At 41.5% G+C, this 26323-nt stretch overlaps 1 protein-coding gene across 1 annotated transcript in view; it reads left to right on the top strand.

Moving 5' to 3' along the window:
• The window catches only part of CCSER1 (coiled-coil serine rich protein 1), a 690560-nt gene that overhangs the window by 546326 nt on the left and 117911 nt on the right, over window positions 1-26323 (top strand). The window contains exon 10 of the mRNA XM_033160591.1: window positions 1587-1632. Within this exon, the coding sequence (XP_033016482.1) occupies window positions 1587-1632 (46 nt within the window). The remainder of the gene's footprint in view (window positions 1-1586; window positions 1633-26323) is intronic.

Raw genomic sequence — 26323 nt, 5'->3', positions numbered from 1 at the left:
GATGCCCATTGGTCATGCTGGCTGGGACTGAGGGAAATTGTAGTCCACCACATACGGTGGGCACCACTTTGATGTTTTATTGTGTTTTTAATATTATGTGGGAGTTGCCCACTGTAGCTGGGGCAACCCTGTAAGATGGGTGGCATATAAAATATTATTATTATTATTATTATTATTATTATTATTATTATTATTAATTCTACTATTGGTTTAAGATAATGAACACTGCCTATTCTTTCTGTATCTGTTCAACATTTCTTACATGCTAGGATTCTTCTTCTCCACTGTACCAACCCGTCTTCTTTTCTCTGGGCAAATCATAAGCAGTCCTTTTATCTTTCCTATCTTATTGCAACAAAAAAATTCACCTTCTAGACATTTTCTCATCTTTTGTATTTCCTCTGGCATTATTCTCGTCAACCTCCTTCTTGCACTGTGGTGTACTCTCCTCAACTGACCTGGACCGAAAAAGCCATGACCTTTCCTGTGATCAGAGCAAGCCCTGAACTGAACTAGACAGGATTCAGATATGTGTGGTTTTTTGCCACAAGGTAGGGGGAAAAGAAAGAGGAAAGAAACCTTGCTAAAAAAACAAGGTGGACTTTGGCTTGGCGACTCCTTCTTTAGTGAATGTTCAAAATATGGTCACTGTCAGTGTTAACACATGACTGCTGAAAACCACACATGAATTGTATGATTGCCTATTTGTGGCTGCATTCACAATGCAGTTTATTCCATTTTCCCAATGTTCCCTTAACTGCTCGTTTCCTCATTATACACGAGCTGTCGCATGGCATGAAATAAAGCAGAACATAGTGCAAGTTTAGCATTCATTTCCATGTTATTTGCCAGTGTGCTCCCCCCCCCCCCCCCCCCGGAAGCACATAACAGGAAATGGGCACCAAAGATGGACTATATTCTGCAATATTTCTGGAAGTGGCTTTTGTATTGTGTGAAAGCTGAAATACAATGCTGGAATTAACGGTTAGGTAGACGCCAGGGAAACAGAAGAAACTGACATGTGAATGCAGCCTGAATCTATGCTAACTCTACATGTCCTGCTTTTCACACATGCACAAATGACTACTTAGATAGCTGTCAACATCCACTCAGCCATCCCTGACATTTCAAACATTCACAGAAACTGAATTCTTGTGGAAATGGTTGATGGTCACAACATTTAAGGCATTCATGTAACACATTCGCCCAAAACTGTTGAAGACTGTGGGAACCTGATTGTTGTTTTAGATAAGCACTGTGAACTATTAGAGAGCCTGGAAACAAACAGCGATCAACAACTTCAGTTAAGCATCTTGGGTAAAGGAACTTGTTCTCTTAAGGAGGCCACATTAATATGTAATCCATGCACTCTCCTTTTCACTCAGCCTGATTTCTGACAAGTTTGAAAGGGACTGTCATATGCTGTAATTTCTTTCCCTCTCCGGTAAACATGATGCGTTATTTGTCGGAAGTCTCTCTCTTTCTCTTCCTCTCTTTTAGTGCCATCATTTCCTCGCCATTTTTAATTTGCTGTGACTATTAAATGCTGACACCCCTTGCTCCAAAAAAATGTGTTTTATTTACAGGGCACAGCTTATGGAAGTGCTCCTGTTCCTTCTCGCAGGCAATTATGTGAGTCTCTTAAATTCTGCTCTGTGTTGTAAAGATGACTATATGTGTTCATGTGCTGTATAGCATGGCATGCTGATAGAGATGACACCCCCCAAGGTCAATATGCAACCAGCCGTGTTGCATATTGCCTGTAACGTGTTTGTAGCTAACAACACACCCTTCTTTCCTTATTTGGTCTGTCCTTCGTCCAGCGCAGCTGTCAATGAGGGCAACCCCTGTGCTCCATAGAGCTGTGATGAAAGTTGGAAAAACTCCACAGTCACTCATAGTCTGAAGAAAGATGCTAGTTTGGCTTGAGCTATCATGCATTCTGTTGAAGCTGGTGCATATCTCAGTCTCTAGCACCGTACAAAATTGAGGCTAGTTAAGGACCTTGTTTCTAGCTTCTTGTTAAATTTTCCTGTCCAATTACCCTCAGTCAGGCAAGCAAAATCTAAAACAACTTGTTAGGTCTTTTTATTATTATTTTAAAATGCAGTTTTAAGCAGCTTCCAGTCAAGGCTACGCCACCTTGGCTGCTTTGGGGCCGTTGCTTCTGATTAACCTGCAGAGAGCACCTGAGAAATCTCAGGAAGTTACAATAATAAGCTACCTACTCTGTATGAAAAGGTAGAATTTTGCAAGATCATAGAATTAGTTTTTTCACTTCTAATGACAGTGCAGAGTGAGTTACCTGCCAACCAACCTGCTTGTCTTAAGATCAGTGTGTTAGAAATGAGATCGGTGTAGGTTAAACATGAAGAACCTCCAAAGGTAGTCTGACTTTTAGAACTTTTTCTTTTTTCTTTTTCCAAATCCCACTTCTGCCTCTTTCTCCCTCCCGTCCTCCCATCCTCTCTCTCTCTCTCTCTCTCTCTCTCTCTCTCTCTCTCTCTCTCTCTCTCTCTCTCTTTGCCTTTTCCCATTAGCGTGTCCATTTGCGGGGCATCCATTCTGTTCCACATGCACATAATATGCTACAGCAGTGCACTGCATCAATTATGGTTATCGCACAATGCATCACAGCGATGAATGCCAATTTGCCAATTCATCATCACATGACATTGCTGGCTTCTTCACCAAGCGCAGTCCAGTTGAAACAATGCTTCTATTTCATTGTTGCCAGTCTTGTTGCTTGCATCACATTCACCGAGGCTGATAATATGGATCAATTGGGGTAAAAAAAAAAGCGCTTAATAACATTTGTCTGCTGATACGGGTCTTGTGAAAACAGAAATACTGTGATCTGTGTGATGACGGTCTCTCCCTTGTGACACTATGGGAAGAGTTTGACTTTGCTAGATGGAATTACGGCTCCTGAGAAAGGATGGAAGTATTAACTGTGCTATTATTAATGAAGGTAGAAGGAGATGAGGAATTGCTCCTCGTTAAGACTCTGCATTTTGAATGCCTGGATTAATTAAAGGAGAGGAGCTTTCTGTGAGGCGGTTGATGGGAACAAGATGTCGTCACAGTGGAGGTGGAGGAATTTAATAAGAGCTGGATTTTGAGATGTCGACACGCTTTCATCCAAAGCAAACACGCCTGTCTAGATCTTGACACAGGATTTTATGGTCTTCAAAATTATTGGTAGATGCATCCATGACATTCCCCTTCACCTGATATTTCCTGTAGTGGAATGATGCCACTATGGTATCTTTACTTCCGGTAAACATGCATCCTCCTTGGTCCTGAGAAGATTATACAGTGAATGACAGTAGTTCAGAGCAAAGCTCTTGAGAGACGCTGCAAATCAGCTCCAGCCAGCCTTCCCCAGCCTGTTTTAGACTACTATTATTGATAAGAGTTTTGTGGCTTTTAGCTGGGTTCTATCAATAATTTTATCACATACACTGCTTAGAGAGTCCAGTGATTAAATGGTCTGTATCAATATTTCTCAATGAACAAATATGCTTTCCATCAGCCCTGTCTACTGGCCATGCTGGCTGGGACTGTTGAGAGTTACAGTCCAAGACATCTGGAGGGCACTTGGTGTAGGTAGTACTGAACTAGAAGGAGCAATGGTCTGGCTCATCCTGCTTCCTATGATCTTGTGGATCCTATGATCATTAGTGAACACAGTGAAAGATCCAGTACTTGTAGGGAAGCAGAAACTACAGGCTGAGCGGCACTGACTCAAACTTCTAGGTCATTTACACATGCAAAAGAAATAAAGTTGAGAATTGTGGCCAAAAAAAGCTGTTATAATGGAGGCTATGAGCAAACTGGCATTGAACTGATGCTCTAGGTAGATCCTAGAAGGGTAGATTCACCCTACTGTGTAGCAGAAGATTGCACACTCCTGGTATAGAATGGCTGTGGGGGTTTTTTTCGAGAAGAGGTGAAAGGAGGGGGGAAGTGTCCAAAAGGAAACTGTATGAAGAAGAAGAAGAAGAGTTTTGATTTGATATCCTGCTTTATCACTACCCTTAGGAGTGTCAAAGCGGCTAACATTCTCCTTTCCCTTCCTCCCCCACAACAAACACTCTGTGAGGTGAGTGGGGCTGAGAGACTTCAAGGAAGTTTGACTAGCCCAAGGTCACCCAGCAGCTGCATGTGGAGGAGCGGGGAAGCAAAGCCGGTTCACCAGATTATGAGTCTACCACTCTTAACCACTACACCACACTGATTCATTCCAGCCAGGGGAGGCTTGATTGCAGAAGGGGATGAGGTGATGAGAATTTGCAGAGGGGGTCAGAGAACAATACCTCTTGACTCGTATAGGCAGTTTGACACTCCCACAAGTTCTATTCTCTCTCAGCCCTAGCCCACCGAAACATCGCCGAGCTGCTATGAGGAAGTCCTGCACTGCTGCCACTGGATGAGTGTGAGGAAGAAGCCCCAAACCCCTCCAGGAAATCTCTTGTGTTGTTTAATTGCTGGTACTTGCCTCCTATGTGCTTTGAGTAAAAAAAGCAGGCGTGTACATGCTCAGTTACACAAAAGGCATTTGGCAAAGTTTTACTGAGCTTTTTGTCTGTCACTGGGACAGATATTCTTGGATATGTCAGAAGGAGTGCACCTGAAATTATAAGTACTTGCTGGTGGTTTTAATTACCTGAACTTGTTTGTAAATGGTATAGCAAAAGGAGCTTCTGTAGTTCCCAAGCTCTTTGCTCTGATCCTCAAAATATGGAGGCTCTTTATGTTTGAAACCTGCTGGTGGATACAGGGCATACTACTCATGCTCTGAGGTTATATTCCTTTGACTGACATACGGCATTCAAAATAGGTTCTGGTGCTAAGACCTGCTGAGGTCTGGTCCTTGAGTCAAATTTTGTCCTTCAGCACTGATGCCAGGCAGAATTTAATAACTGCTCCAGAAAACACTTAACCTGGGAATAAACTAAAATTAATGAGACTTACTTTTGAATAGATGTGCATAAGAATGTGCACGATATCATGCTTCTGACCTGTTCCTTTACTCCACCATGCTTGATATTTTATGTAAACCACTTTAGAGAACTGTCAGGACAAAAAAAAAAAAAACCTGTGCAGAAATGTTGTAAATAAATGAGGCACGCTTTTAAATTTTGGTCTGCAGGAACTTTTTCTGCTGTCACCTTAAGACTGAACAGACTGCAGGCAGGGCTAAACTCTGCCCTCTCCCAGCCAGAAACATCTATTTCCCTGTTTTTAATTACATTCAGCCAGAGGAAAGACTTCTGTTTAACACAAAAGCTCGCATGACACATTGTAAACTTTCACCCCGATAAGTGCAGATGTCTAGATCAGAATTTATTAACGAAACAGAGTAGTCTTTCAGTCTCTTGTTCAGCCTTAAAAGGATGGTTGTATGAGGTGTCTTACAGGGCTTTTTAAAACTTATATTTGGAGACAGAGATATCTGAGCAAATGTTTTCTGTACATATGAAGTAATCTGAGGATATGAGGGTAAGGGAGAGGGGCCTCCATCTTATTCCTTTTAAAAGTTGGTTGGTGCATAATGCATGTATGTGTGACTAAGAAAATACTTTTTCACAGAGTGCACAGTTAAACTATGGAGTTTGCTCCTACAATAATGGCCACCAATTTGAGTGGCTTAAAAGGAGGATTAGACAGATTCGTGGAGAAAGAGGCTAACTGCAGCTGCTAACCTTGATGGCTGTGTTCCATCTCAACTGCCAGAAACAAGATGTTTTGGAATACCTCTTCCTGGAAACTGCAGGTGGAGAGAGTGCTTTTGTACTCAGGTCCTCCTCCCATGGTTCCCATCTGGCTCTGGCTGGCCACTGTGACAGCAGGAGGCTCAACTAGATGAGCCACTGGCCTGATCCAGAAGGCTTGTCTTAATGTTCTAATGTATTTAAGAACAAACTGAACATGGAGAAAGAATAGAAAGAGCATATGAAGAATGATATGCCTTTTCATATAAAGGGTGGGTGGGGTTTCTATAATACAATTGATTTTTGACAGAATCATTCCCCCCCTGAAAACTTCTATAATGGGTGGGTGCTTTAAAAATATATAGTGTTTTTTGTGTCATGTAATGTGATACACTTGACACCCAGCAGTCAATTCTGAACCCTTTTCAGGTTGTGATGCAGATTCCAAGGCTAGACCTTGCTCAAATATTGACCCGGAGGGTGTTTCCTTTATTCCAGGGTACCTGGAGTAATTTGGAAAAGCTAGGCTTTGGAATTCAGCAGGACTCAGGAAGAAGGTTCTGTGCTGCTGGGAGCAGAAGTCCAGGTTCCTTATATGCATAATGAGCAGGACTGTTCCATCCAAAGGCTTCTTACTGCCTTCTAATCACAGAGGGCAAAGCTGTACACCCTGTTTTCCCCCATCATGGCAGGTCAATAGACTATGTCTTAACCTCAGAACTGGTGGTTCCATGTTCAAATGTTCAAATCATCAAAAGGGGAGTAAATAGATTTCAGCAAGAATCATAATTTGGAAAGTTTGAATTCCAGCATTATCTGTTCCTCAAATTCATTAGAAGAGATTTTTCTGTAGAACCTTTTGGAGTTTAATTGTCCCTTTAGAATTCCCATGGGGGGGGGGAGATTGTGGGTTTATGCTAGAGAGCCAGAAATGTGGTCCTATGCATGTCTACTAGGAAATAAGTCTCACTGGGACTAACTTCCAGTTAAGTCAGTACAGGTGCCCCCCCCCACTTACATGAGGGTTACGTTCTGCCCCCACAAATGAAAATTGCCTAATTGGGGAGTACCCTCAAAACACTCTTTAAACACCCTCTCTGCCACTCTTTCTCCAATCCAGTCCAAAAATTCTGTACCCTCAAATATCCACAACTAGAATAGAAACTTGGGGGCTGGATGGAGGACACATGGAGAAGTGGCTTCTGCATCAGCTGTTAAGATGGGGAGGCTGAGCAGCCTAAAGAAAAGCCCGCTGTGCCTTCCATCTCTTCAGGGCTTCTTCTGCCCTTACTGATGTCCTCTTCAGGCTCTGGGGAGAATCTCCTCGTGAGCCACAAGGACTCTCCAGTTCTTTCCTGACATTTCCAGGTTTGTATGGAATTATTTATATATTTCCCTGCTTATAAGCGGTTGCACGTGAGTCAGTCACACGCAACTGGGGTTGAGATGCCTGTATAGGATTGCAACCTCAATGGAGTTTTTTTTAATTGTCCATTCCTAAACTTGGGATATGTGGGAAGCTTTTAATTGGGATAAGGATTGGTTATGTCTCCAAGCTGAAAAAATTAATTTGCAAGTGTTTTTGTTCTTCCACGCTCCCACAGAAATCAAAGGATATTTTGCCATTAATTTGGAGCATGGCCTCTTATCTTCCTTATAGTGGGCTAAATATATAGATGCCTCTAATTCTTCTCCCAGTGGTTGTGGTGTTCTTTCTTGTTTCCATGGAAACTGCTATTAGCAGAATGAAAGTTTTAAAAACAGCATTCATTCTAAAACACTGGAAACATACGTGAGAGAGTACCTGAAACTGACTTAGAGCCCATTTGTAAAGTCATACCATGTACCTTCCATCGGATCTTTGGCATGTATATTTGGTTTGTTCATTATCTTATTGCTTTGGTTTTTAAATCCCTCTTATTAGTCCTAGAGGCAGGCTAATTTAAAAATACAATTGTGTTGTATTCATCAAACAGATTTTCATTTAGCGCTTCATGCTTCTTAAAATTAAATTTCCCCAGAAAAATCAATGATTCGTATGAAGGGAAGAGACAATATTCGTTAACCCGTGCAGTATCAGATTCTTCTTCCCTGCCCATTCCTGGTAATTGTTGAACAAGTTTCTCTGTCAATCGAAACGGAAGTAGGAATAGGGTTTAGAATCTGCCAGCCGAGTTCTGCATTCTCACTGCTCTTTCTGTTTCCATGGAGACAGATATTGCCTGGATGAAAATGAAGTAACCCTCATGAAGGAGTCCTAAACAATTTGAGGAGGGTGAAACAAATGTCCTCTAGATTTTGATAGAAGAGCACAAACCCAATCACTTCAACCCAGTCATTACATCCACTTCCTTCTAAAACTTCTGAACCATCATGTTTAGTGTTATGAAGAACATAGGCCAGAATTCAAAGCGCCATGTGCAGTGTTCCATAAACAAACCACAGCTTTTCAGCCTCCCTCTCTCTGTGGCAGCTCTCCTTTGCCCCATGAAAAGTCTCCTCAGCATCCGGAGGAAATCTGTTGCAGAATCCCATGAGGTACAAGGAACCGGTGTCAGAAATAACAATAACACACCACCTCATCTGTATGCCAAACTGATTTGTTCATGGGCCTGCATGGGCTCCATGGATCTTAGCTTGCAAAGATTTGTCCCTTTCCAGTGGGAATTCACTTGTTAGTTGAAACTGTGGTGTTTATTAAAATGCATATATGTGTTTCATTATGTCTCATAAATAAATCAGTGTTTCCCAGGCCTGTCCACCTTCAGGAGACACTAGCTATATTGACTCAAATTCATGGCCAGCCAGGTCTCTGCCAAGGGGTAGCAAGAGATTCCATGGATCTCTGCATTTAACCAGGGTTGTGTTTCCATTTGGAAATCAAGGCACCAAGAAGCATGGTTTATTTTACACATATTTTTACCTGAAGCCTTCAGTGGGGGTGGGGTGGGGGTGCAGAGCATTATGTCCCAGGAGGGTCTCTCATTGCTCCTCTCATAGCTTCAGCAAGCTTGGGCCCAAAGCGGCAGCCAGTCTTGGTGCTGCCTCTCCCAGCCAGAGCCTCATGGAGTTCTGCCTACTTCCTTTTCCGTTCTCCCAGCAGCCTTTGAAGAAAATAACTGCTCTCTTTCTGCTTCCAGCATCCCCACTTTGTCTTTGTACCTTCCGTTTCAAAAGCATCCTGCAAAATGCACTTTTTAAAGTGCTTTTGCTGGACACAAATATTTTCACCAAATATTTTCAAATTGAAGTACCATATTTTCCCGTCTATAAGATGCCCTCATGTATAAGACGCCCCCTATTTTTGGAGACTCTGATTTCTAAAAATGGGGTTAGATCTATCCGTGTATAAGACACCCCCAAATTTTGGACATTAATTTTAAGGGGGGGAACCTAGTCTTATACACGGAAAAATACAGCACATCATTATTGTGTAAACACAAGCTAATGCAGTTCCTTTACCAACATGTTCCACTGCACTCATCACCAGTCTGTAGCCTCCAGTTGTTTGTACTACAGCTTGCATCAGTCTAAGCTAGCATGCCTGATGGGATTTGCAGCCCAAAACATCTGGAAGGAACAAGGTTGGCAAAGGCTGTTGTACTATATTGGCAGGTCTGCAGTAAATTAAATCCATACTTCCGTGAAACTAGCTAAGGAATTCCCCTTGTGTGTGTCCCCCCCCCTTCAGTCAAGTTTTTTCTAGGCAAGTAAAATGGTTAACTACAGTACAGAAACAGAGGAGGTACTTTCTAGTCAATTTCTGGGATTCCTTAATATTATGCACCAAGAAATGTCAGCTAGGGAGTAATCTAAAAGCAACTGTTTTTGAATAACACGGGAGGTGTACCTAAGCGGCACAAAATCAATATGACTTAATACCTAGCTTTGCCTAGATTGTGCCCCCTAATGTCCATTGCCTGCCTTCCTTGGAAATCTTAATATCTCATCATGCAAAACTGTGGACATTTACTGCAAGTCTAATAATACATGGCTTGATCTAAATCTTCATTTTGAAAATGTTTCTGGATGTCAGGCAAAATAGAGAGAAGTGAATTGAATTATCCTTGGAGCTTCTGCATTCCTGGAGCTTGTGTATATGGGAGCATGAAGGAATATGTGAAATTGTCTACTTCTTGGGGAGTATTTTTTTTATGTTGTTTTCACATAGATTCGCAAGACAGTAACTTCACTGACTCCTCTCCAAAGCAACCTTGAAGTGCTTGCAGTCCTTGTAAGGAGGGTCTGTGGACAAACATATTGCCTTGCTAAAACTCAAACCGAAATATAACCAGTAGATGAAATTCCCAGTGGTTATTCCAAAACAACCTCATGCATAATAGTGTGATGTTCTGATAGTGTGATATTTGGAACAAGCGAAGGACCATCTCATTTATTCTTCAGGTGGATAGTTTAAAATGTTTTCATTTCCTTGGCCATGTGGCATAAATATACCTTTCCCAACCAGCCCTTGCCAATCTGGTACCTTCCAGATGCTTAAGACTGCAATTTCCAACAGCCCCAGTGTACTGTCTGGAACTGTTGGGGGTTGTGATCTAAAACATCTGGAAGGTGCCAGATTGACAAAGGCATTTTAAAATAACTATGATAGCTGCTGATTTTTAACTGTGATTCTCCAATATTAATTTGTTTTCCCTTTTTGTTTCATAAGTCATCTTGGGGCTCCATTGAAAACGAAAGGTGAGATGTGTTGGATAAAGCAAAGCATGCCGTATTGGGGCACCTTAGAAATGATGTTTAATCATGTAAATAGCTGGTGCTTTTCAAACAACTTTCCTTTGATTCAGGCAGGAGGACATATAGTTTGTGTAACAATCAGCCTATATAAGCAGCAAAGTATGTGAATTTCAATGTAGCCCCTTTAGAACAAGGATGGAAGTCGTGTTTAGAACACCAGAAAGCACCTGGAACCCTGTGTACTGTCATTGGGGAAAAGCTGCTGGTGCTCTTCCGTCATTGAGAAAAAATTATAGGGGGAAAATTCTAACACAGATACAAGGAGAAACCTCCAGTTGTGAAACTTTATGAAATTCAATCAGGGAAAATGAAGCATTAGCTTGTTCCCGCTGTGATAAATTTTCTATGAGACTAGAGGGACTGTGTGGATTGTGATTGAAGCTATCTATACTTTCAGTGAAAAATACTTCAGAGCTGAGCCCAAAATCTCTCCCAGTGTAAGTCTGCAGCTTTATTCAAGGGCTATGAAAGGGTCCCCCAGAAGGGTCTGCCTTATTTGTAGAGAAAAGTGAGAACAGGGCCCCATTTAATGGTATAGGTGGTGTGGAAAATGTTGTGGCAATGACCTCCCCCCCCCAGCTGCACCATGCCATAGGGAGTACAGCAAGCAGTGTGTAGCTGCTCTCTAATTCTGCTGCTTCATAACAGTGCTAAGAGGCCGATCAGATATGGCCATGTGGCAGAGTGACAAAGCCAGTTCAGAGCAACAAAAGAAAACATTGCCTCGCTCTTCTTTGGATTTATGTCACCATCACATAGTCAATCTAGCATTGCTGTGAGATTGCATCTAAAGGCCAAATGAGAGCTGTGATTCCTGCCCTTGTTCGGCAGCTTGCAGTATCAGCTCAGGAAATTAAAGCTAATGTTAGGTACAGTAGCGGTGGGGAGAATATTTGTAAAATGCAGCAGCCATGAGCAAAGAAGGGGAAAACAAGATAAGAAAAGTGTGTGTGTCCCTGTGTGTGTCCCTTCATGTGTGTGCATAATTTTCTTAGGTTTTTGAAGCCCTTAGGTACCCACCGTGCATGAGTTGCATTTTACTTCATATATCTCAGGTTTTCAGCCCTAATCTAACATGATCAAGAAATGCAACCCCAGAGCTGGGTTGTTCCAATGAAGCAGTGAAGCTGTGTAGATAGGCGTTGAATTTGAATGACACCAAATCCCATAAAATTCTATGGCACAGGATGCAGGCACTGGGGCTAGTGGGCGAGAGGCAAAACCTCTTTCTCAACCAAAGAACTCCCAACAAAAACACCCCCTGACATAGGAACCTGCCATTGGCCCCTCTAGTTCAGTACTGTCCATACTGGCTCACAGTATGGGTTTCATACAGGCATCTGCCATGGATTGAACATGGGACCTTCTGATGCAAATCAGTTGTTCTACCACTGAGCCATGGCCCTTCCTCCTGGACTCAGCTCAACCCACCGACACCAATGTTTGCTGAACACGTTCTTTCCCCTGTGAGATAATGAATGACATCTACTTCACTTCAGTGAAGGACAACAGCTGAATAGTAAAACTTGCATTGTGAACTGGCAGTGGGTAGCTACTGACAAGTATTCCCCATAGGTTAGGCAGCTGGTATTCATCTCAACCTATATGACATTTAGATTTTAGGGTGACAGATGTGTATACCATATTTTTGGTTGCAATGCATGAGCTTCTTCTAATTTTTTTCTTATTAAAAAGTGACAAAATTTCAGCACAGATCAGGAAAACATAAGATGCACGATTTTGCAGTCAATTTCTTGTTTCCTTTTGCAATGTCTTAAACACAGTGAAGAAAATAGAGCAGAAACCACCGTCTCAAGCCAGCTGGGTTGAAGTTCATAGACTGTTAAATGGGACCTGAACCTTCTTGAACTTAACCTTTTTCTAAGCAAGGCAAGCAAATGCAAACACTAGAACTCAGTTTCATCCAATCTGGGAGTATTATATATTACATCAGTTTCCCTCTTTTATAAACATTACTATTTCTAGTAGGCACAATTGCATAAAGATGTAAGATAGATATATTTAAATATACATGTACTACAGAGATGGATAAATGTTTATGACCAGTACCAGATATCACAGAGCATTCAAAAGTGCATTACTATGCAATCAAATGTGCAACAGTCTTTGACGTGAGGGAATAGCAAATCTGTGTAAAGTGAATGTCCTGTCAATATAAGAGAGTGAAATTCCAATGCTATTTCTGCCCTTCATGCTGGTTCAGCTGCCTCTTATTGTCTACAATAAAACAGCAATAAAATAAGCAATAAACTAGCTGTGTGTCTTTGACATGAACAGCAATGGTGTATAAAGCGAGCCCATGCTGTCAGTGGTAATATAAAGAAAGCCCAATTGCAAATCTGTTCCCCCCATTTTTTCTTTTAAATTTTTTTTTGCCCTTCATGCTCCTGAACTGCAACATATTGTGAAGGATATCCTTTTCTCAGCATGTAATGACATGCATACAGAACCCTGTGAGGCATGATGTTTATTTTCTTCTTTTTCTGGACTTGAAGCAAAGGAGTTTAGATCAGGACAGCCATCTGTATTGTAAGACAGTGGTTGTCTGGGCATTTTAATAAAGAGCCAGCCAATGGCCTTTTGCTTTTGTTCCATCCTTTATCAGTAGGTCTTGACCCTTGGCCTGGAAATGAAACCACAGTTGTTGCCACCAGCACTGTTTTGAATTCTAGTAGTTAAGATTAATGGAACTCTGTCTTTTAGACAATGGTCCTGGGTCTAACTCCAGTCATTATTTTGAAGGGTGCTTCTGGGGGACAAGTCACGCACACACAAATGTAGATGGAGACTAGGGATGGAAGTATCTGAGAAGTTAAGCTTTTCTCATTTTAGTTCAGTTTGCCAACATTCCCAAATTGCATTTAAAAAGAGTTTTCATGAAAATCTGTCAGCCTCTTTGTATGCATTTATCCCAGTACACCACATTTTTAATTCAAATTTTCTTAAACTACATTTCTCAAAGCAAGTTTCTCTAATATAATGCATTTTTAATGTTTCACTCATATATTAACATTTTGATGCACACATTTAAGGCAATTTTATATGTTTTAGTGGAGGGGGCAAGTTGTAAAACTGCGTCACAGAATTCAGGGAAGTATGACTTTTGAAAGCTAGCTGTGTTTCTGTTTGAATGATCCTTCAGGAACTGCAAACCAAATATCTTCCTTATTCCTAATGGAGATACACTTTTGGAATTGTCCTTGACATGCTCATCCAGTCCTGCACAACACTGCAGATAGACCTGGGGTGGCCAACCTTTTAGGGACCATGGGGACATTTCCAAGCTGGAGAAACTGTGTCGGGCTTCCTGTGCATGCTGCAGCTATGTCTACATCTCAACCTTGCACACATGTACGCTCAAACTTTTCCCCTCACCAGCAATTCGGTTTGGAAAAAGCCCTGTGTTGTCTGCAATAAAATACTTGCTTCAAGTGAATTTCAGTGGATAAACCTGTTGGGTACCAAGGAAGATATCTGCAAGTGCATGTCTGCTTGTGGGTGCCAGAAGAATAAGATAAACCCCTGTGTTGCAAACTTCAAGCCTAGTGTAAAAGAGGCAACACGTAGACCAATGAATGATGGGCACAATTATGTCTTTATAATTTGCAGCGAAGTAATAATAGCTGTACAATCTGAGTAACTAAACACATCCGGTGAGACAGCGTTCCGGATAAATACACTGTTTCGACGTAGTCTTCTTCAGTATATCACTATAAAGAATAACAAAATATATATAACTAATCAAATGAAGGACAGTGACCAGCATAAACAAGAGTCCAAATAGTCCAAAATAATGTTAAGAGAAATAAGAATATGTACATGCATTCACACCCGGGCCCAGGATGGTCATACTGTGCTTCCATGGTCAAAGGCAGTACCCTTCTGAATACCAGTTGCTGGAAACTGCAAAAGAGGCAAGTGCTCTTGTGCTACCATTTGTGGGCTTTCCACAGGTTTGCCACTGTGAGAGCAGGACGCTGTACTATATGCATACCCTCCAACATGTTCTGACCCAAAACCTGGAAGCACATCTTCCAGACTGCACTCCTGGACGAGTCATGTGACCTGTGCGAGATTATGGCTCTGAAAAAAAGTCCATAAGATCCACACACTAACAATGTGCTTTGTGACTTTTTGCAGCCATTATTCCTAAAATCATCTACTCCCTTGGCACTTTTCCTGCTTTCTCAAACTTGAAAGGACGTTGCTCATGCCTTATACATTTTTTTCCTAAGCCATTGCTGTGTGGTGACACACATGCTAGAACACATTAAAATAAATTTTAATACCTTTTGCTGTGAATTAATGTGCATGCTAATGCACATTAAGACACTCTTTTAAAGCTGGGCACTGTTGCACATTAAAAGAATTTTAAATCCCTGCTGATGTGCACTGATGAAATTCCCTGTTAGCCTTTTTGTATCTTTCAAGTGCACTCACTCCATGTTTGTCCAGCTGGCCCCAGCCAGTTCAGTTCTGCACACTTAAAACAATTATAATTTGTTTTAAAATAAAGATTAGCAGTGCAATCCTAACCTCTTGATATTTACTGATGGAGGGAGTTAGGCTATGGCAGAAATGACTGGTTGCTGATTTTCGCTAGCCTTTGCTGGTGTGTGGGGGGGGGTACCACTGCAGAGACCCCATGGCGCATGCAGAAAATGGAGTAATTAGAATGCTACAGCTCATGCTGTTACTGCCACCAGTTGGAAGCATGGGGCCATGAAACAGTGCTTTATGACAGGTGGGAGGGGGCAGAGCAGAACTGGCTATGGTCACTAGATCCACAACTGTTACATCCCCATGGGAGGGACCCATTCCAGGCTTCTCAGTTATGAGCTGTGGGGAAAACTCTCACCGCTTTCCATATACCGGTAGGCCAGTCAGTGCAAGGGGCAGGGCTTCAGATGCAGTAATGGATCTGCATCAGCTGACAGGGGGTGTTGATTGGTTTTCTCTGCTGATGTAGACCAGGGGTCAGCAAAGTTTTTCAGCAGGGGGTCGGTCCACTGTCCCTCAGACCTTGTGTGGGGCTGAACTATATTTTGGGAAAAAATATGAACGAATTCCTATGCCCCGCAAATAACCCAGAGATGCATTTTAAATAAAAGGACACATTCTACTCATGTAAAAACACGCTGATTCCTGAACCGTCTACGGGCTGGATGTAGAAGGCAATTGGGCCGCATCCGGCCCCCGGGCCTTAGTTTGGGAACCCCTGATGTAGAGCCTTTCCGCTGGGCAGTAAACCAAACTGGTAATAGAGTTGCCATCTCCCCACTCCCCCACTCTCTGGATCCATATAAATGATCCTGGCATTTAATGATATGAAAAGTGTTACCTGCTGATTTTTTTAGTATGGTAAGGCGCAGGAGACATGCTAGAAAGCAACGAGTACCAGTAGATAAATAAATCCATGTGAGAGAGGTTGAGGGGCTGCTACCAGTGCCAATGTACAGATGCACATGGAAGTAAGGGCTGGCATACGTTTGGATTTTCCCAGACATTACCAGGATTTCAAAGGTGAAATTGACGTCTGGGGGGAATTTCCAAAAGGCGGCGCTTTGTCCTAGATCTTTCAGGTTTTCTTGGTTTTTACTTTTTGAAATATGGCAGTCCTAATGGAAGTGAAGAACCTGATTAAGCCACATGGAGAAATTACGTGCTTGTAGAACCCTTCTACATACTGGCCATCCAAAGAAGGACAAAGTTATCTTGTGGCTTACCCAATGTCAGTCAGTGGATTTAATTTAGAGTTGGTCTAACCACCATGCTGTCTTCATAGGGGAAGCTCCAAAGTCATGCTTGACCAAAATGTGGCAAGAAGCATCAGATTCTAAATTAATCACAACCAACTTTCCTCTTTAACTCACTTTGCACAGACCTGAAAACATCTGCAGACTATTTTGTGCTCCATGGTTGACTGAGGAATCTAGTCTTCATGAATCATATACAAAATGACCTCACCAGCACTGTGCAGATTGGAGCTATCTTCTAAATGCCATACTTCTCCAAATATTGTGATGCAATTTATGCATATCAAAATATGCATTTTAATCCATATTTTGAGAAACATGGCCACATTTAGATGCATATTAATTTTTAAAAAAGAACTATATATATTGAGAAGGTTTTTTTTAATGATATTATGGCACAGGATAGCCATAATTTCTTTAAATGGTGTTTATAAATGGAGTTTATGCAGGAGCAAAATTTGGCGTATTATTTTTCCTCTTATGGCAAAATGCATGGCAAAAATGTAAGGTTTCTTTTCATAATTCCACCTGATGCTTGTGGACAGTTAGCATCTGGTAGAGAACAAAAGTTCTAGGTCTACCTCTGCTTCTCATACTCATTTGCTTTTCTGAAATACTGTCTGGTCATCTCTTCTTGTAACACTTCACAGATTTTGGATGTACGATTTCACATTAGTAGGCAGTAGTTGGGGGGAAAGGGGAAATTAGGCTAATGATATTGTTGCCTAATGGACTGGAAGGTCATGGAAGAATAATGAATGGGTTTTTTATAAAAAAAAAGGTGGGGGAAAGAGAAAGCTTAATTGCATATTTATTGAGTAAAACAGAATGGACTCCTCAGAGCTGTTACACTCTATCAAGTATGGGATATATGGTTTAACAACCTGCCTCATTAAGGAATTGTGCAGTAGGTAGAAATGATGGCTCTGGAGCCCATGCTGACAATGGATATTTGTTTTATGACTGGAATGCTAAGGCTAGGAGACAAAAGAAGCTTAAATTTCTTAATTTATCTTGGACACATATTGTCTTTTCATTGCCTTTGAGTAAAGAATGTGAGCATTCAGAAATTACAGTGCCATATGGAATCCATGTAAGGAGAGACCTCTTTTTAACCGAACACAGCTCCCTGATCAGTGCTATTTTTCTTGAAAAAGAGGTGCTAGAATTCACCACTTGTTCTGTTATAATGGCAATGGTGCCCACCTGAAAGGTGCTGGAACTGAGTTCTGGTGAGTTCTGGCTTCTGTACCCTGAAGAGCAGAATGGTGAATCTTGGGCCTGGCTGACAATCGCAGTCCTCAATACCTTTCTAACTGGTCCTCATGATTCTCTGAAGGCCACATCCTCACTCCCAGGCCACACACTTCATGAGCTCAGAACCACATCCTCCTTGAGTGTTTTTGCCTGGCTGAGGTGTGTATTTGAATTGTGATAATGCCCCTTGTTTGCCTGAATGAAGAACAATGTCCATGGAAGGGGGTAGGCAGAATCCTCTGACTCTTGCATAGCTAGAATATAGCTTACTGCTAAGTGACATCTCCATTGTACTGGCCAGTATTTCTCTCTGGTCAAATCAACTTTTGCCCCTTGCCCTGCTAAACACTGGCATATGGCCACAGAAAGTTTTCTATTAGTCCGGTCAATCTACAGAAAAAAAAGCTGGAACCTGGGCAAAATTGCAACATAAACGCTTTTAGTGGCATTTTTATGAGAATTGGGTGTAGAATAACATATTAAAAATTAGACAAAATTAAATGTCAGGAACACTGTGAAATCGTGATTTCAAAATGGCCGACCTGCTGTATCAATTGTATTGTATTTCGATTAGTTTTCTAAACTTAATTGTGTGTATCCTATGTTTTTTAATTGTTGATATATTAGAAAATGTTGAAAACAGTCACGTTCTTCTAGCTGCCGACAATATTGATCACAATATTCTTACACTGTTGGTGAGAACACATTCCATGGTATGGGGATGATAGCAGCAATAACCCCAGCAAAAACCTTTTCTCGTTGTATTCCAAGAAAGAATATATTGAGCTGTGACTTAAAAGCTGCTGCATCTATCAACATTCATGAATATCGATTTGCATCCAGTACTCTCAGAGGCATTAAGTTTAAAATATTGCCTGATATCTATCCCACAAATGTCAAAGTAGATCTGCTGTGGAAACTGTCAAGGAACTTTGAACAACCAATGCCTGGCTGGTCTGGAATGATGCACTTAATACATAATAACCAAAACAACCAGAAAGTTGAGAAATCAGTACTTTTCCTACCTATCATTGATATGAAGCCCACTGAAATGACTTGCATCCTGTCTACCTTAACATACCTACAAGATTTAGCTCTTAAGCACAATATACCAACTATCATAACATTTGATCAGCCACTCTTTTGGAAAGCATCACAAATAGTTCATTCATCATGTGATGGTAGTGCTCTCAAGGACATCATTCTATTGCTTGGTTCCTTTCATACTCTCCTGAATCTTCTTGGGGCCATTGGTATACTCATGGCAGGATCGGGCCTTAAAGAAATCCTCGAAGAGATTTATGGGGAAAATACAGTAGTGCATATGTTAAATGGGAAATCAGTATCAAGAGCTTTTCGTGGACATTTGATTCTCGATTCATGCTTAAGTGCTGAAATAATGTCGCAGATAATTGAAGATCATTCAGAATTCCCCCAGGTCTTAAAAGAAGCTTTGCACTGTATGATTCACTAGTGTCCTGTAACAAAACTATAGAAGAAGTGGATTCTTCACAGACTATGATACACATAAGCTGTGCATTGGATGCAAAGAAGAGCAAACTGAAAGCAAACTCAGCAACAAGTAAACTATGGCTTAAGTATCAAAATATGGTTGATCTTGCTAGAAAACTCATCACAACAGATAGAACTGGTTCATGGAAAATGCATATTGATGCCATACATCAGTGTCTACCCATTTTCGCAGCTGCGGGTCACCATAATTACTTGAAATCAGCATACCTATATTTGCAGAATATAATTCTGTTGCCAACAACAAATGCCACTGTTTCTGCAACGTTTGAAAAAGGATTTCATGTGATACGCAGAAGTGAACGGTACTGGGCAGGATTGGGTTCTGACTTAGTAATTGAACAATGTCTGATGCGCTCTCTTAAAACTACAGGGGGTTTGACCAGAGGAAGTGGATTGACTGGCATTCAGAGAGCAGTTTGGTCTTTATCATTGCCTGTATCGTCAGGGTATAATCTAGCTATGCAGGAGTTTACCAATGTGTAATATTCATCAAGTGAACAACACAAGGAATTATCTAGTGCAAGGCTGATTAGAGACAAAAGTGATTCACAACTGGTATTGAGCAAGTTGCAAGCATTCTCGCCATTAACACCCGAGTCAAGTCTGCGTAATATTGTAACAGATGTAACTGCAGATTTGGCAAATGTTAATGTGCATGAATTGCAAGAAGTTGGTATGGTCATTGTAGCTAAACTTATTGACCAAGAAGTTTTTGCATATAAATGTAAGCGTTCTGACAAAGTTAAAACATTAGCGTTCTCTGCTGCACTGAACATTCCTGGAGATGATGAAAGTGTTGTAATTCCCATTCCACCTTAATAACAGACTGAGGATGGGAGCTTGTCACATGTCTGTATAGTGTTCCAGTGTGCTGCTGGGAACTTCCGTTCCTCAGTCTGTACTTTCTCTTTCGTTTTTCCGAACATGGAGGTGACTGCACGTGTGCTTTCTTTTGTCCTCATGTTCGCCTAATAAATGCTTAACTATAATGCTCATGCCAGCCTCTGTGGTGCATCTTCTGCTGCTAAATGGACAGAAAGAGTGCCTGGCTTTCTGAAGCAAGGTCTCTGGTTTCTGCTGCTGTTCCAGGGCTTTGAAGTTTGACCGGCAGTTCGGCCGGGGGTGTTTGGGCCAGCAGGGAACATGCCCGTAGTTCCTGTTTCCCTGGACAAATTACAACAGAAAGAACTATTGACCCAGCATTGCTGTTTCAAAGGCTATTGGACATTGTTAACACAGGTGAACTAAATTTTGAAGAAGTGCTGCAGTATGAATTGTGCTCATACCCACCTTGATTGTTCAAATCATGCTCTATACCCAGGAAGGCTGACAAGCCACAGATAGTACATGTTATCAAAAAATATGTGATGCAGAAACAGAATAGTTGTAGTACCGAATACGTTCCAAGAAGTGATCAATTCATAGAATCATAGAATCATAGAGTTGGAAGAGACCACAAGGGCCATCCAGTCCAACCCCTTGCCAAGCAGGAAACACCATCAAAGCATTCTTGACAGATGGCTGTCAAGCCTCTGCTTAAAGACCTCCAAAGAAGGGGACTCCACCACACTCCTTGGCAGCAAATTCCACTGTCGAACAGCTCTTACTGTCAGGAAGTTCTTCCTAATGTTTAGGTGGAATCTTCTTTCTTGTAGTTTGAATCCATTGCCCCGTGTCCGCTTCTCTGGAGCAGCAGAAAACAACCTTTCACCCTCCTCTATATGACTAATTCGTGTTAGATGGTGGTCCGCTGCTGCATTGCCTTAAATGGAAGAAGCATGAAACGTAGGATGACATTTGTTGTTGTTCAGTTGTTCAGTCATGTCCGACTCTTCGTGACCCCATGGACCAGAGCACGCCAGGCACCCCTATCCTCCACTGCCTCCTGCAGTTTGGTCAGACTCATGTTGGTAGCTTCGAGAACACTGTCCAACCATCTCATCCTCTGTCGTCCCCTTCTCCTTGTGCCCTCCATCTTTTCCAACATCAGGGTCTTTTCCAGGGAGTCTTATCTTCTCATGAGGTGGCCAAAGTACTGGAGCCTCAGCTTCAGGATCTGTCCTTCCAGTGGAGCATTATGACATCGCATACTAGTGGACAAAGTAACATCAGCAAACTCTTTCATTGCACCAGAACGTCTACCACCAACTAAATCTGCAACAAAATTCCATAGTTTTCGATCATATTACCAGATAATGGAATGGTCATGCCACAAAGAGGGTTTACGACCTAATGACTGGGGTTGGATGATAAAGGAGGACAACCAGCTTCACCCTGTGGTGTCAGACATGGCCCCTGCACCTGAAAGTCTTTTGAAAGTTATCCACTGTAACTGCACCACTGGTTGTTGTACATTCCGTTGCACGTGCAAAAAAAAAAAAAGTTTTCCATGTTCAACAGCTTGTGGTCAGTGCCAGACCATTGGTTGTGAAAATGTGTTGTTGATTGAACATTGTTCTGATACAGAAGATGATATGGATGACTGATGTCTGCTTTCGTTATTTGTAATACATAATAAAAGTTCTGGTTCAAGCGCCTTATTGTGACCTTGTTTCAATGTACCATTGCTTTCACTTTGTTGTTTTTAGCAAACATTTAAATACAGAAATTATGTAGCCTAATAACTAGATCAATGACAACTTTGTATTATTTTCCCTGACGTTTGGTAACAACAGTTAAAAAACATAGGATATACACAATCAAGTTTAGAAAACTAATCGAAATACAATACAATTGATACAGCAGGTCGGCCATTTTGAAATCACGATTTCACAGTGTTCCTGTCATTTAATTTTGTCTAATTTTTAATATGTTATTCTACACCCAATTCTCATAAAAATGACATTAATAGCGTTTATGTTGCAATTTTGCCCAGGTCATTTTGTATATTGACCGGACTATATCAAGAATGTGCCCTTGGGCTGAAAATGACCCTCTTCCCATTGAAGGTCATTATCCTTCATTTGCTTCACTTCTGTGGCTGCAGAATTACATGTCTATGCCAACTTCTCTAAACCACTCTGTTGTTCGGCCAGTTACTTAATTGCGTTTTTAAGGTCTGGGGTTGCTGAATGATAAACTGGAATGATTTGTCCATCAACTTGCAATTTGGTATGATCTGTTTCTTAATGCTCTTCCCTATTCTAGAGCTGTATAAACCCCTTTCTCATAATAATTCTGTCGACACAGTCAGCAAATCCAGATTACTTGCCAAAGCTTTCCACTTGCTGAAGCACGCTTACAAACAGCCTTAAAGTGGAACTTTGCATGCACACAAAAGCTCATACCAAGAACAAACTTAGTTGGTCTTTAAGGTGCTACTGGAAGGAATTTTATTATTATTATTTTGTTTTGGATATCTTGTGGATGAACTTTGGATCATATCTCATGAAAAAGCATGTCTCTTTGGTGTGAAACTATCTTACATTGTGTGCATATACCAAAGGCGGTATCACCATCTCTTTTTGAGAATTGACAGGATGCTTGGTACCTCAGCCTTGGGAAAGATCTTTGCCTTAACGATCTTATCCTGCTAAGAAATAACAAGGAAGTGGCATAAAATGAGTAGGTGGAAACTGCTGGATTTCTTCTTTTGTCAGCTAGAAGTGGCTCATATCTTAGGCAGGATATTGAAAAGGAGATCTGATAGATCAGCATTTTCATCTCTGCGGTTGGTTTGACTTTACTCTGGGCATCCTGCATGCACCTGCCAAAGTGGGGTGGTTGCTCTTTCAATATAAAAAGCAGACTCTTCAGTTACTATGGATTAGAGAGGGCAGAATGGATTAAGAACCTAGAAAGAGATGGTTATTATAGGCTTGCACCATGATTATAGTTTTGTTAAGTGCTGGTCTTGCAAGTGAAAATGCGAGCATACAGTGAAAAATACTCAATGCATTCTTAAAAAAAAATCTTTTTACTAACTTTGTCAATTTATAGAGCACTTAATTACACTTGTCTCTAAGTGGTGATTGTCATCTCAATACAGTGAAACTAAAAATGAGTCAGAACTGTAAAAACAGAGTTCAATTCCAGAAGCCTGCTGGGATAAAAATCTTCAATAAGTGCTGGACATTCTTCAGCAAGAGGGCCAGTCTGATCTCAACTGGAAGGGAGTTCCATATAATTGGGCACACAATACTGAACACGTGTAGGTAGGTATGAATCCTGCATCTGAACTGTGGGGGAACCAGTGATTCCCCTGAAACTCTCAGTGAGCAGGGATATAAGGGATCAGGCGGTCCATGGCGTATCCTGCACCCAAGATGTTAAAGGCCCTGTAAGTTATGTATTTGTACTTATTAGATGTATAAATCACTTTATCTTGCCCTGGACAACCTGAAATGACTAACAACTAGGGCTGTCATATTTCATGAAGTGAAAATCCGGACGATCGGCGGCTCGACAAAAGTTGAACTTTTTTCGGGCAATTGCCATGAGTTGTTGACCTTTTGGGGGGCAATCACCTGCTCACCTCTCCCCCTCCCCCACTAGGCTCAACCGCTGATTGCACTGATCCCCCCATCCTCATGCCGATCGCACAACAGGGAAGAGGAGGCGGCATCTCCTGAGAAGCGGGACCGGCAGCTCCAGTCTGGCACAGCTCCCGAATGCTGCCTGGGTCTCTCGTCAGGAGGCCCTGCCACCACCTCCTCTAGCGCTCCCAGCCCCACCGCTACTCACAGACTTCAGGCTCTGGAACCATGGAATAGAGCAGGAACAGGAAGCGGCGACAGCAGCGGCTTCCTTAGTGTCCGCTGCCAGCCTGAGCCAGGAAAGACATGCACGGGTCTGGCAGCAACACTGGTAGCTTGCGGGCCTCACCTCCAGCCAAAGTGACTTCTTCTGTTTCTGGGGCACAGTTAACCCCCCCCCCCCAAAAAAAACCAGGTATTTACTATAAACTGCAAAAATCCCCCCTTGGATGGGAATATAGCCCCCCCAAAAAGAGGACATGCCCAGGATTTCCCAGACATATGGCAACCCTATTTCAACAGACACACAATTCAGCCCCACAATAGATACATTAACACCGAGGAAAAATTAATACTTTGTTTGTCTGTTTGTTATATATCCCAGGGTTCTGGGTTGTATATATATATCCTAGGGTTATATATCCCAGGATTGTGGACGACATTTAGAACATATTTTATGGAGCACAATAAAAATAATAATAATACAGAGCATAATAGACAGCATACCAATAAAATGTTAAAACATCCCACCCCCTTCTGAAAGGCCATGGATAGTTAAAGGCCTTTTCAAAAATTGCAAACTGATGCAGGAATGTATAATGTAAGCTCCCCTATGATCCTCAGAGGAAAGGCAGCAGATTAAATAAATAAATAAATAAATAAATAAGGGGGGGGACTGAGGGCTGGAAAATGAGAAACTGAAATTTACAGATCCACTTACACCTGTCTCTGAATGATAGATATGGTGCCCTCTGCAGATATCAGTTCTTTAATAAAGATGTGGTGCACTTTAGTTTTTGGGGTGTGTGTGTTTTAATGAGTTTGTCATCATAGAATTTTATGGATAATCCATAAATTTTTGTAGCTGGCTGGATCTCGTCATGGGCAACAAGTACCAAATCATTCACAAAAGCAGTTCCATAACTGCTCCATGTTCTGTGCTATTGCCTTGGCTTCTGATGAGCAAGATGATGTATCTTTGGGTTGTAGAAATGGGAGATTATTGCTGTATCATGGTCATTGTAATTGCTACTCTGGCACGATGTTTTAACTGAGCTGGTGTCCTAAAGATGAATAATCCTACCCCTCCCCAAAAGGGGTAAAGAAGAACAGAAATATGAAATGCATAGGGAGTTTTGTTTGTTTGTTTTTAGAAAGCAATATTTGTCCATTACTGGTATAAATGCAACTCATATTTCCACATATATTGAAAAGAGCTTTCCATAAAATGTAAAATAAAATGGAGCTGCTCCGTGTTTTATTGAGTGCTTACTGAATTTTAACCGTGGCACTAAAACATTTCATTTCAAATTTCTAACTCTAAATTCCCTCAGCTAAAATGCAATAGTTCTCAGCTATTGCAAAACAGCCATTCCCCATCTCAGCCACTTCTTTAAAAAGAGTGAGAGAGAGAGAGAATACTGGGACCAAGTCTATATTAAAATTCATCCCAGTCCTATTACTGAAGCAGTTTAACAGAAAATCAGGCAAGGAAATTTCTATCTCCTTCTAAATGTGAAAGAGAAAGGAAAGCGGAAAGAAAACGGCTGTGCTGATGCAAAAAGCCTTCATGGTGCTCTCGGTTACTTTCCATCACTCCTCACTCAATTCATTTTAGAGAAGCCAAGAGGGCAAAATCTCTTTAGAAAAAGATGACCTTTTATAGGTGGTGTTGTGGTGGTTAATTTATGTTTACCATTCTTTATCATTAATCTATTAATTTATGTTGAAAGATTCAGGACACAGAAAAGCAAGTACAGTGGTACCTTGGCTGTCAAACTTAATCCATTCCGGGAGTCTGTTTGACTTCTGGAACCCTTCAAAAACAAAGGCATAGCTTTCGATTGGCTGCAGGAGCTTCCTGCACTCAGTCGAAAGCTGTGGAAACCACACTGGACATTTGGCTTCCAAAGAACGTTCAAAAACCGGAACACTTACTTCTGGGTTTTCAGTGTTCAGGAGCCAAAACGTACGTGTACCAAGGTGTTCGAGAACCAAGCTACGACTGGACTTCTTCATGCAGCATAGAGTTAAACTTCTAGAGAAAGCAGTAAAAGACCCTCCAAGTTTCCCTATTTTCCAGGGATGTCTCTGATTTTGAGAAGCTGTCCCAGTTTCTGATTTGATCCCAGAATATCCCACTTTTCCTTAGGATGTCCCTATTTTCACTGGAGAAATGTCGGAGGGTATGGAGTTATCCAACCCCTGGAGCAACCCAAAGGCAATCCTGTATAGGGAAGGTTTTTTTTTTAATGTTTAAAGTTCTATTGTGTTTTTATGTATGTTGAAACCTGCCCAGAGAACTGGGGCAACCAAATAAGGTGTGTGTGTGTGTGTGTGTGTGTGTGTGTGTGTGTGTGTGTAGGGAGGGTATAAATAGTTAAATTATCATTACGGAATGGGGCATCCCTATTTTCATCGGAGGAATGTTGGAGGGTATTCTTTAAAAGAGGATTGGAGCTATTCGTGGAGGATAAGGCTATCTATGGCTATGCTCTACTGTCTGAGACGGTAACACTTCTGGGTACCAGTTGCTGTAAAACGTAGGAGGGGAGAGGGCTCTTGTGATCAGGTTGCAAACTCTCAG

Source organism: Lacerta agilis, chromosome 9, assembly GCF_009819535.1.
Source record: "Lacerta agilis isolate rLacAgi1 chromosome 9, rLacAgi1.pri, whole genome shotgun sequence".
Taxonomy (NCBI): Eukaryota; Metazoa; Chordata; class Lepidosauria; order Squamata; family Lacertidae; genus Lacerta; species Lacerta agilis.
Note: the sequence above shows the minus strand (reverse complement) of the source record. Positions and strands in the feature narration are given on the sequence as shown.